We start from the raw sequence: 12,426 nt of genomic DNA on the forward strand, positions 1-12,426 counted from the left end.
CTGAAAACAATGCAAAAACCCAATGACCCTTTAGTAGCTGGACTAATGCTTTCAATCCTTGACAGACGTCTTGCTTCGACTGATTTTCTACCAGTGGTTTAGTTGAATGTGCTTTGAAGAAATACGGAGACTAAAGCACTCTTCTTATTTTTTCGTATTTCTTGCTGGTGTTTTAAAATTTTAAATAGAAAATAAAAATGTTAGGAATGTTAAGACTGGGCAGCAGAGCTACTAAAAGCTACCACTAAGCTGACACACATAGAGGAAAATCCTGTCAGGTTAAAAACAGAAACACGTTCCACCCATGGATTAACATTTTATCTAATCCACTCATGTACTGCCACATGGCACTACCTACACACACAAACTCTGTGAGGAAGAGAACAGGGGTGCACATTTATGGCAGACCTTCCTTCCTACCATTTCTTTAGTTGTGAAATGAAACAAACCTAAGTGCCCAAACATTTTCCAAACTATAGTATCAGTTATCTGCACAGTCATGTTTCTGAAGATTTGCAAGTCAGTTTATTCACTCTGCAGAATTATCCCTTTAGACTTCAATGTGCAGCATATTATGCTGAAAAACTTCTAAAGTGTACATCTGTTCAGTGCTATGGATTTACATATTTGGTTTGCCTCTAAAATTACTTACATATCTATCATTTCTGAGAAACAAACTCCTTATGGGAGTCTTCTGAATGGTGCTTCTCACTGTACATGTACTTTCAGTACTAAAACTTAATTAAAAATTTCAAAACTTACAATAAGTATTAAGATGTTTGATTAGATTAACAGGGGACTGATTCTTCAGGGGCATTACCTGTTGAGTGAGATTAAGGCAAATGCAACATTTAGCAATCCTGTGCAAACAGCAATTTAGCCTTCCCTTTCCAAGCAAACTGCAGTTGAAATCCAATCACTGGATTTCATATTTCATACTAAGTTGCCTTCTCACAATGTTTCTGTTACAACTTTATTATGGTTGATAACATAAAGAGTAAATTGAAGCCTCTACTATGATTTGTTTGTTGTTTTTAATTAACACTACCCATAGAACCCCTCTTTGACCACTGGTAGCTTAGGAAGAAAAAAGGATATGTAGAAAAGTGTCTGTCAGTAGCATTTGCCTTTCCCCTTTTTAAGCACAGCCAGACCATAAATGGTTCATTAGTGGAAGCAAGAATAGCCAGAATCTTTTGTAGAAAACATTTGCCTGGAAGAATCCCTGGAAGCAAAAGGGTCAACCCAACATTAGGGGTTGTGCAGCTTCTAAGTGTGAGCTTTAAGATGGAATGAGGTGCAGAAATTTGTTCTGTTCAACGATTCCTCTTTGCCAGGAGTTTATCAGTAAAGACTGCTTTAAATCTACACTGATTTACACCAGATAGGATGGCTTTAAAGTTTTTCATTGCTTGTGAGAGGTCAGACAGCAGAGTAGAGTCAGCATTTCATAAAATGCAACAGATAACAGGCACCCTGAAAACATTACATTCAAATAAATGTTTTCCTTCTACTTGTAGGATTTTGCTGGAATGTTGTACCATTGCTTTATCCTCCTTATGGCTTTTTGGTTTTCAAAAAGAGACAGTGTATCTAATAACTTGATTAATGAAAAATGTACATACAAAAGCTGGAAGTGATGAAATTTCCAGAAAAACATAAGATACAAGAGGTCTGGTAAGTATTAACCTTATAATTAGACAGTTGCTAGCTTCATTTTAATTACATTGATTAACAAAACAATAGGATTCACATACATATAAAGTCAAGTTCTAATACTCCTTTTCAAAAATCATCTAGAATTGGGTAAATGAAGTTGTCTTTGAACAAACAATATGCCAAAATCTGTCCTCCACAAATCATTGAAATTACTCCAGATCCTGAAAGAAAATATATGGTGGTTTTGTATTAATTTTTATAGTGGAATACAAACTTTATTATGAGAATTTAAACTGACATTCTTTTTATTTTCAATATTTAAAAAGGGGCCTTTCTACTTAAACATTTCACCCAGGGCTTTATCTACTTATAAAGATACCAACCTTCACAACTACTAATGCAAAATCGGTTGTAGGACAGGAAATTTATTTATCTTTCCCCATCATTCAGGAATTTATTGCAGCTGTTGATCTTTGTTATCCATAATATAGGAAAGCAGAACAGAAGCCAGGCCTTTTCCCTTAATTACTGTTTTTCAAGACAATCTACTTTTCATGTAAAAATCTATGCTTCTAATTTTACGGAAAATTAAACATTCAGAAATGTAATTTTGCCATTCACTTTGAGGAAATGTGATGACTGAAATTCATCTCATCTATCATAAGTACTTGTTAATAATAATAATGGTTATAAAACTTGCCTCTTAAGGTACCTGTTTTTTTTCCATTGATTTAAAAGGGTGTCAAGAAAGGCTCAACTTTGGACAACTGTCTTTCTGACGCCTGAATTGAAATAGATTTCATCTTATTATAGATGAAATAAGTCATGATTAAGTCCTGACTAATTGAGATTAGTCAGGATTTAATCATGACTTATTTAAAGTCATGTGTCTGCTGTTTGTTTGCAAGACTAACATAAGATAAGCATACCCTAGCTTTAAAAGAGAGGATTTTTCTAAGGTGAAGCAACTCCTAGTCCAGGATTATTTACCTTTGTCATTAAAAGAAGTATGAACAAAAAGCCTGTATTTCTTCTTTGAATGCTGACAATTCTCAAATTAGTGAGGCAACAGATATTTAATAGTAACAATTCATATTATAAACACTAGTTTTCTATACAGCTTTAGGCAACTTAAGCTTTAAAGAATGAAATTATACCTAATGCCAGCCACCAGTGTAACATCAGGGGGAATTCAGACATAACTGCAAGAAGAAAAGTAGAAATGGAAATTTTAAAACAGTAAGAATGGGGACAAGTGAGCAGTGCACTATGTTATCAAAGGTCTGCTTAGTTATATTTCATAGATTATATGTATTACATATATCGAAATGACAAATGTTTTAGGTCCTGACCAGCACCTGCTCTGGCCACACCTAAGCTGACCTACATCCCCACTGGGGGATAAGTGCAGGGCCATTCTCTGGCCCCACATTGCCTCCCCCAAAGAAAGCAGACAGAGGTATTAAATGGGGCTGTGAAGCACCCTGCATATGCTGACAGCTCAGAGTCAGCCAGCAGAGGTTTGGTTGGCCATCTGAAGGAAGCAGTGATAATTCTTGAGTTGTTGGGATATCAAGATGCATCATCCAATATAATGACAGAAGCTAACTCCCTGTAAAAATTATGTACAAACAGAAGGGGTTTTGGTAGTTTTTGTAAATTCCTTGATTTAAATGCAAAAATTATTAATGAGGAATAACAGTAGTTTAAATTCCAGAAAATTTAATTTAGTAGATAAGAAATTATGCTTAATTGTTAAAGATAAAATCTCTGTTGGTCTCTGGCTTAATTTGTCAGGGAACTGGGGAATCTCTCATCTGTATAAAGTGCTAAAAGACAAATGGACAGAGCAATGGAAAATGGAAGATTTATCTTTATACAGTAGGGAGGGTATCCTAATTTGTCAAAAATATTTTCCTTTTTCTGCATTCTAGAATAAATGTATTAACCTAATTGTTTTAAGAGAAAAGAATCCCCAGATAGGGTTTGGCAAGGATGGAGTTAAAATGTATTTCCTAATTAGCCATAGAAGCATTCTGCTAAACAGCATGAGAAGAGGGAGCAGATTACTAGGTGTTGGCAAAAAGAGATGATGAGTCTCATTTGCAGCAGCTAATTCTTTTCTTTTTCTTTCCTTTAAGGGAAAGAGATTCGTGGAGGAAAAGAAGGTTCAGTGGTAAAATGCTTCATTTTCCTCACTGTGATTTAGTTCAAATGATCTGACTTAAAACTTCTGCACTGACTTTGCTGAAGCATAACTCAATTTCTACTCTGAACTTCAGCTAAAGTGTTAATGAGTAGTTCTTAAAATATCAGACATAAACAACTATTAATGTCATGTTTTGAAAAAACACCTCCCTGATGCAGAAATTATATCTAGCCTGGATCTGTTTGATATGAATTGTTAGAATATGAACTAAATCTTTGGTTTTTAAATAAGAATATAATGGTTTAAAATTCCGCAACAAATCCAGAATTAAGTTTAAAATGGGAGGATTTAAAGAGGCATGAGACAAATGGATGCAAAATAGAGATACATACGTATTTAGCTTAAGGGAAAAATAAGTTAGGCCAGTAATACATTAGATGATTCATAATGGATTTATCCTTCAACTTGTGATACTATGCAAATATTTAGCAGCAAACCTACTTACCAACTGAAGTTATGATGACATGAATAATGGTAACTGTTACAGCATAGTCCCAAACCCATTCTTCCACAACCAGAGCGAACAGCAGACCACAAATGAAGAACGTTATTTCCAAGGATATCACAAGAACTATAAATGAAAATAGGATATTTTCTCCAAACATGCTTTTGAAAGACTTCTCATATTCCAAACAGTAGCAATAAGATAAAGTGCCTGAGATGGTTATGCAGATTTTCCTACAAGATCCCTGAGTTCAGTTTTGGGCCCCTCACTACAAGACAGACGTTGAGGTGCTGGAGCTTGTCCAGAGAGAGGCAGTGGAGCAGGTCAGAGTCTGGAACACGAGTTCTTTGAAGAGCAGCTGAGGGAGCTGGGGCTGTTTAGCCCAGAGAAAAGGAGACTCAGGGGGATCTTACCTCTCCACAACTGCCTGAAAAGTGGCTGTAGCCAGGAGGGCATCAGCTGCTTCTCCCAGGCAGCCAGTGACAGGAGGAGTAGAAATAGCTGTAAGTTGTACCAGGGAAGGTATAGAATGGGTATTAGGAGATTTTTTTTTTCCACAGGAAGAGTTGTGAAACTTTGGAACTGCCCATGGAAGTGGTGGACTCTCCATGCCTCAAAGTGTTTAAAAAGGCATGGATATGATACTTCAGGACATGGTTTCATGGTAAACATGGTGGGGGTGCTACAATGATGATTGGACTTGATGATCTTAAAGATCTTTTCCAACCTAGATCGTTCTATGAATCTATTAAATATTATGCTTATGTTTTCCTTAAAAAGATACATTTTTTTTTGCCATGGACATCTGCATGGACTGTAACCTGATTTGCCTATAGATTTTAAAATGTTACATATTTTATATAAAAACATGTAATAACAGGATTATAACCAATTTATATAACCTAGACGAGAAATTAAATGAAAATTTGCATTAGGGACCATCCACAATCTGTACATATGCTGCCAAATAGATTTGTTTGGTACTGACAGAGATAATTTTTTTCTCAAACAAAACAAAATTGTGTTGTTAAGGGGTTATGCTTGGTAAGAAACTTCACAGCTTCCTCCCTTCACTGTATTATATATTTAAATGGTATATGTACCAAAATATCTACATCTACATATATTTCTATCTCAGAACAATTTAAAGACAAGTCACAGGAAGGGAGATAGAGCAGAGAGCCTACAAGGTGAGCAGAGGCAAAGCATCCCTACAAGCAGGAGCCTGGCTTTTCTCAGTGCTGATAGCTGTGTGGCTATGGGGGCTAGCAGGGGCTTGCATGGAAAATACTTGATGTCTGTTCTAGCTTTAGTCCCGAGTTCACACACAACAGACCATAAACATGAGTTTGTAATTCAGATAATTGTCCATCTAAGGGCAATTTGTTCTTCTGTTTAACTACATGGGCATATAAATGTAATATTTTTATAGGAATTATTTTTTTCTTACTGTTGCAATAACATAATCTCTATGATCACTGTAGCTGACAAGAGAGAGACCATATTTCTTTTTTTTTTCACTCAATTTATACAGTGAAATTTACTTTGGCAGCGTTTTGTGCCCTAGAATTTTATTCTTTTATTTAGAGGGTCTATTACTCCCTACTGTATGATGGATCTTTCAATGAGTAGTTAAAAAAATTCTAAGAAAAATAAGAAAAATGCAACTGGAAAAACCTCATGTGGTTAGGAAAGTGGGAAATAACACTTAAACATTTAATGTCTCACAATGCATTATATTATGGGGTTTTTTTAATCATACTTCATGAATCTCTCTAAAGTATGCCAATTTTTGTAATTTAGAAAGGGTTTTTATGCAGGAAAATGCTCTGGAAACTTTTTTACAAAACTGGGTATCTGGAAAGGATACCTCATTTCTGAGAGATTTCCATCCTTATTTTGATATTATCTTAAAACCGAATTCTGTTTTTAACAGGAATGAGTGAAACTCCTGAGCAAACAAATTCTCATTTGCAACATCATTTAGACATCTCAATTCTGACTCTATACCCTTACATTTTAAACAGATGCTCTTAGTCTCTGTGTTTCTGTGTGATTCTCACGGACAGACAGAAAGGAGGATAGAATATTAATTGGTGGTATGAAATAATTGCTGTCTTTGGCATATAAACATGTTGTATCAAACTAACTGATAACATTTTGGGGGGAAAGTCATGTTGAGATACAGTAATTCTATTTAGCCTTGAAAAGTAATTCTAATGGAATATGCTCTGTTTTTTCTCAGTGGCATAACATAAATGTTCTTTCTTCATCTGAAATCAGTATTAACACTGTATAAACATCCATGTATTTTTATTAGCTTTTAACCTACGAACTAACCAATTTACTTTTAAGCTTTATGTATTTTACTGACAGATTATGTGGTTTGCCTTTGTACAATAGATTAGAAATCTGGTAACATTTTATGTATGTGTGTATTTTTTTAGGAATCGCAGTTTAGGAAAAGACTATATTTTCAGAGCTTCAGAAAAATTGCAGAAATGTGTATTAGGATATACAAAGATACAAAGGGATTGAGCTACAATCAAATTCTGATACTTTAATGCCCATTGTATTCAAGCATTACCAAAACAAAATTGCTGTTAGTTGAATGTGACCTGTTTCTCTGATCTCAATCCAGTGATTCTTAAGAAATTTGCTGCAGTATGAAAATTAAATTAAATTGAACAACTTTGTGGAGGAACTTGATGGAGAATAGGTAATTGTTCTGCAATGAAAATGAAGCATCCTGGCAAAGCAGACATTTTCTTCTGATGAATGCAAGATCAGAAGAAGAACTCAACAAAAAGCCTAAAAATCAGTTGAAAGTAAAGTAGCAGTACAGAAATAAAAACACTGCCAATATGCATAAACATTTAATTGCAGTGTAGTTAAAATACAGAAACCATTGATACTTCTAAATCAGCTTAAAACTACAGTCCATTGGAAGACAAGTTTACATCCATATGCAATATATTTTCTTGAATGAGGGGAAAAAAATAAAAGAGAAGCAAACTTCAGGTACCTAAATAATACGGGTTAATCCATGAGGGATTTGTTTTAAAGTCAAAAGGTGCCAAACCATCCAACATTTTAATCCTGTGGAAACAAAATGAATAAATTTAAACAGAGAGTTTTAGTAATCTCTTAGTTATTGTATGACATATTATGAGTGTTTTTAACTAGGATTTCAAGTGGAATACTCTGGGTTTTGCAAGCTCTCACCCCATTCTGAGTTGTGGTTTTGCCCTTGCTCACTTTTATTTAAGGTGTTTGGTCCCATGCATGCTAATCAATAACTTCCTAGGGGGATATAATTTGTCTTTTTCATTGACTATAAAATCTTTATTGTCCTCTTTTTTCATGTCATCTTTTCTCTTACGTTCATTAATTTACATGGTGCAACTGCAAGGAAGAATATTAGAACTTATATTATATTATATTATATTATATTATATTATATTATATTATATTATATTATATTATATTATATTATATTAGTTTTGAGTCTGAGTTGCCAATTTGTGCATTTGAAAGAAGGTTCAGGTACAACAATTTAACGAACTTTGAAAAATTATGTTCACAAAATAACCAAGCCAGGATGCCTCCAGTCTGGGTGTTTCCTTTAAATAAACTCTACCCATGAGTTCTACTATGCCAGCACATCAGACTAAAGACAGGGAAATCTTACCTGAATGCTGCAAAGCACACAGAAAGGACCACATAATACACAGTGTAGAAAACTATTATACATATTAACAGGTTCATCAGTACAGCCTGCAAAAGGGCATAAAACAGTAAAACCTAAAGCCATGTTAACATCAGACATTTTCAGAAAATAATTCCAGGTTTCTATCAAACATAATATTTAAGAAGCTTGTATAATAAAATATTTAGGCAGGATTTTTGCTGTTACTGATTACCTTAATGTGCTAAAAGCTCTTTGGTACATTTCAGCTCCTAATGTGTGGCTATAATGTTTGTTTCTAACACATATTGTTGTATACCTACTATGTATACAATTTAAACGTGTTCCTAAAAGGAAAAGGACATTTCTTGACAGTTATTAATAAACTAAGAAGGTACAGAGAAGAGACTCAAAAGGCAGTTATAGCAAGAAATGTTTGGGGGTTTTCTTCATTAGGGCTACAGCCCTAAAGAGGTCAATCTGTTTAGCTCCAAGGGATGATTTGATTATCATGGATAAGTACCGTCACAGAAAATACCAGGTACTTAAGGGGTCTTTAATCTATCAGAAAAGACACAAGAAGTAAACAGCTACAAGTTCTAGCTAGACAAATTTGAAAGATGCAGGAAGGACATCTTGACTTGCAAAGGTAATTGCCCAATGGAACAAACTCCTTTTGGAAATAAGAGACCTTCCTAAGCAGTAGTAGATGCTTCTGAAAATGAAAGTTCAACTCCAACATTCATTTCTGGCCTTAGTTCTTTGAGTGCTTCTGTGGTTGGTAATGGATTTACAGAAGATTGCAACATTGACAGAAGTGGGAACACTGTGATTATATCAAACCACCTATTTTTTTATTACTAAATGTTGTAAAGTGTTAAATATTGAATACTGCATCTATCCCCCACAAGAGGAGAGACTAAAAAGCTTTAGTTTCTAATGCAACAGGAGATAAATCCATAATTCTTGAATATACTTGTATTTGTCAATAAGAAAAAGTCCAGGACAGTCTTATCCTTTTTTTTTTCCGCCTACATCAAAATAAAGCCAAGCAAAAACAGAGAAATATTAATCTCTTCAGCCGCATTGGTTTGTGGGCTAAATACAGCTCCTTTGTACTGTCTATATTCTTATTCTAAATTAAAATTGCCCAAATAACCTGTTTGATCCCTTCCTTTCCATTGCCATCACTGTGGTAATGGAAATCAACTACAATGTCACGTGTAAATTTGGTAGCCATGCTGCCTCTTCTCTCCAAACATAACTTCAAGCATTGGAAGTTTAATGTTTGGCATATTTTTGGTGGGAATATTTTTCATTTCACTGCTCTGGGCAGCTGCACTTTTCCTGTTATTCTCCTTTATCCATTGCCCCTCCTCTTACAACTGCCTCTGTGAAGCCTTATCTGCCCTAGATGGAGATTGGTACAGTAATAAAAGTGGTGAGAGAGGGCTGAAGGGAAAATCACAGAGCAGAAGGACGGCTGTGAGATGGTGACCTATTGACCTGTAATTACAGTAGGCGAATTCCTAGCCTTGAAGTCAGGGGCAAACTTTCATTGGCATCAAAGGCACAGCATTTTTCTCTTTGTACCTGGAGTACTCTTAGTCCCTGTCTTAAGGGTGTATGCAAGCATTAGATATAGTATGCTTTGCTCACTTGAGTAAGCCAAGGAAATGCACACAACACAAAAATGAAAACACTGAAAATTTTCCAGTTTTATCACATTCTTCTACCTATTTTTTTTGACCTTGACACAGAAATTTAAACATATCTTTTTCATTTTTTTAATCTGAGAATACTCTTTATCTTCAATCCATTTTTCCTTTTCTAGATCTTCAGGTATTTCAAAGCAAAAAACCCACAAGCTAAAATCTACAAGATTATTCATTATATGTCAAAACAACTTAAAGGAAGAATCTTAGGAAATCACTAGTGACATCAAATGTAAGATTTTATGACATTTCCAAGAATTTTATCTCATAAGTGGGACATCACATGTTTTGAAATACTTTTTATAAGATGTACTTTGCAGTACTTACTGCCAACACTATAGGATCCTAAAAAGTATCCTTTTAATTTGGGGTTTTTTTAAGAAGAGAACACTGAAGAACAGTCTGTAAGAATGAAAGCAACAGCTCATTCCCCACAGCAGTTGTCTAATTCTTTAATACTATCTGGTGACATATACAACACTAAATAAACTCAATTCCCTTTACCTTGGTTTCAGCAGTTTTGACCTTGAGAGCCATGGACACATGATGAGTGAGAGGAAGTGCTGTTGCTATATTCCATATGCCAGCTTTAGCAGGAAGAAGCAGCTGGTTTTCACCCCAAAAAACATTCTGATGGGTAAGTATAGGACAGGGTGGGGTGAGGTGAGTTGATTGGATTAAACTGACTTGAGACAGAAGACATCTGTGAGCTAAATGTAAGCTGCTGAAGAGCAAAGAGAAAATCCTGCTTGCTCATCCAATGTCAGTACTTTTGTAGCTACAATCAGCCAAAGCATTTCTAAAATATGACTTGGCTCTTTAGACACAACATTATTATTCTTTTCTACCTTTTAATTGCTTTTTCTTTCAGCATTCATATGATCACAGTTCCTTGGGGTTATTATAACTTCCTACTTCTAATTATCTTTAACATTTTCTAGCATTAATTCTGTTGACTATAGATGTGGTAGAGTGGTACATTCTTCCCAATGTTCTTTGCTAACATTTTTCTTCTGACTATCATTTTATTACATTGAGTGTAATTCACATTAAATTAAGCATAATTAAGTTAAGAAGTTCAGACTTACATTATGACTCTTTTTTTCCTGAACTGTGTTTTGTTCCTTCTGTAGAATGAAATTTAGTGTGTTGTAGAGCACATCCAACTTCTAGTGAGCAATTTCTTAATGGATTCAAATTTGACTTTTTACAGGCACATTATGATTCACTATGAAGTGTTATTTGGAAAAAGAAGATGATTCTGAAACTGAACCAAGAATGAACTTTTTTTTCTGCTGACACTGACATAATATGTGCAAATTTCATTAGGGTTTTTTATGCCTTTTTAGTCATACAAAATAAATGTTATTTGCTCTAAAATGCAGTCTCCACTAGGCAAACAAGAGCTTTCAGTCATAGATTTGATAGCTCCAGATTGTGAGTACTGTCAGGGAAATTACTGGTAGTATTGTGTGAAATTCCTTCCTGTGCAAAAATACTAGCATGAAGATCTGTACATCAATCATTAAAGTCCTGCTTTGAGGGCTAAAGTGATGACAAAGGACTATACTGAAACAAAATGAAAAAACCTAAACTAAGTTGCTTAAACAGTTGCAATAGTCAGAGGTAGAAAATAAATGAAAAAATATTTGCTTTAGTAATTAAAAAATGTTTGAAAAGAAGCAAAAAGATTCATTCAAAGAACACGCTATCTACCCCAAAGAATCAGCTGACCTAAAAATTCAGCATGACCTAAAATTGATCTGCAGAAACTTTTTCAGTAGCTACAATTAGCAAGATAGTTGAAAAAACAGTGGGTTGCATTAAACTCAGATAACTATTAAACATAACAAGAGTTTATATTCACTGATTTCTTCAAAAAGGGTCAATTTAACTGAAGACTGATGATAGAAACAAAGTCAACAAGTTTGACTGAAATGTAATTGAAGCTGTAGGCATGGATTTGTTGGGCAGACTAAGAGGTTCTTCCCATTCCCATCGCACAGTTGAAAATTTTGAATATTCTAAGAGAATAGATAATATTTCTGTTGAATCCTTGCTTCAAGATTGTGGTAACCCAGTGAACAGGAGCAAATCAAACTTGGAGGTGGCAGAAAATGTGTGTGACCCAAAATACTGACTAAGCCACTCAGTAGTGAATTTTTACTATAAGGATGTTGCTGTTAGCTACATGTTGAGATAATGGAATAATGATTTTTTTGTATTTTTAATTTTCTTAAAACTTACTGGATCAGCTGCAGGAAAAATGATAACTCCAGCAGAGAGAGAAAAAAGATAAGTTTTAATGGAAGTTAAAATAAATTACCTAATCTGGTTTCAACAAGCCCTACTTTTAAATATATACCTTTTTTTAGTCATTACACTACATAATTTTATTAGGACTATGTGGAAAAATAGTACTTCATTACTTTTGAACCCCTGGAGTTTTTCCTAATTTATTTTGCAGAAACACACAGGAAAGAGTTGCTTAGATAGGATATCAATACCTGACCTGCTCATGCTTGACAGTTAATAAAAACTATTATTTGACATTACCTTTACATATCTACTCTTTTTAGTGATATGTAATGGACAATATCCAAGATACATCCAAAAACAACGTAACAAGAAAATCGCAGAATGGGGCCACCTTTTGAAAGAAAAATTAAGGATAATTCTGTAGGGCAGTAATTCTTCTTAAGAATATGGT

General features: G+C 34.5%; 1 protein-coding gene across 2 annotated transcripts; it reads right to left on the reverse strand.

The window, feature by feature from the left end:
• Positions 1 to 1,712: 1,712 nt before the first annotated feature.
• On the reverse strand, positions 1,713 to 10,270 carry TMEM244 (transmembrane protein 244). 2 transcript variants are annotated; one of them, XM_079298679.1, is made up of 6 exons: positions 10,221 to 10,270; positions 8,005 to 8,090; positions 7,339 to 7,412; positions 4,314 to 4,439; positions 2,817 to 2,861; positions 1,713 to 1,880 (listed from the first exon to the last, which is right to left on the reverse strand). In XM_079298679.1, exons 1-6 carry the CDS (start codon positions 10,251 to 10,253, stop codon positions 1,786 to 1,788), a joined length of 459 nt encoding a protein of 152 aa, XP_079154805.1. In that variant the 5' UTR covers positions 10,254 to 10,270; the 3' UTR covers positions 1,713 to 1,785. The 2 variants fall into 2 exon arrangements, with proteins under 2 accessions (XP_079154805.1, XP_079154806.1); XM_079298680.1 differs by lacking the exon at positions 2,817 to 2,861.
• Between the last annotated feature and the right edge of the window lie 2,156 nt (positions 10,271 to 12,426).

The sequence above is a fragment of the Erithacus rubecula genome (assembly GCF_903797595.1).
Source record: "Erithacus rubecula genome assembly, chromosome: 2".
Classification (NCBI taxonomy): Eukaryota; Metazoa; Chordata; class Aves; order Passeriformes; family Muscicapidae; genus Erithacus; species Erithacus rubecula.

What these genes read in the sequence shown, in the direction of transcription:
- TMEM244 (XM_079298679.1), bottom strand. Translation starts at nt 10,253, where the DNA reads ATGGCTCTCAAGGTCAAAACTGCTGAAACCAAG. An exon ending in TCAAAACTGCTGAAACCAAG is followed by an intron (nt 8,091 to 10,220) that starts GTAAAGGGAATT and finishes GCCCTTTTGCAG; the next exon opens with GCTGTACTGATGAACCTGTT. An exon ending in GTGTGCTTTGCAGCATTCAG is followed by an intron (nt 7,413 to 8,004) that starts GTAAGATTTCCC and finishes TTGTTTCCACAG; the next exon opens with GATTAAAATGTTGGATGGTT.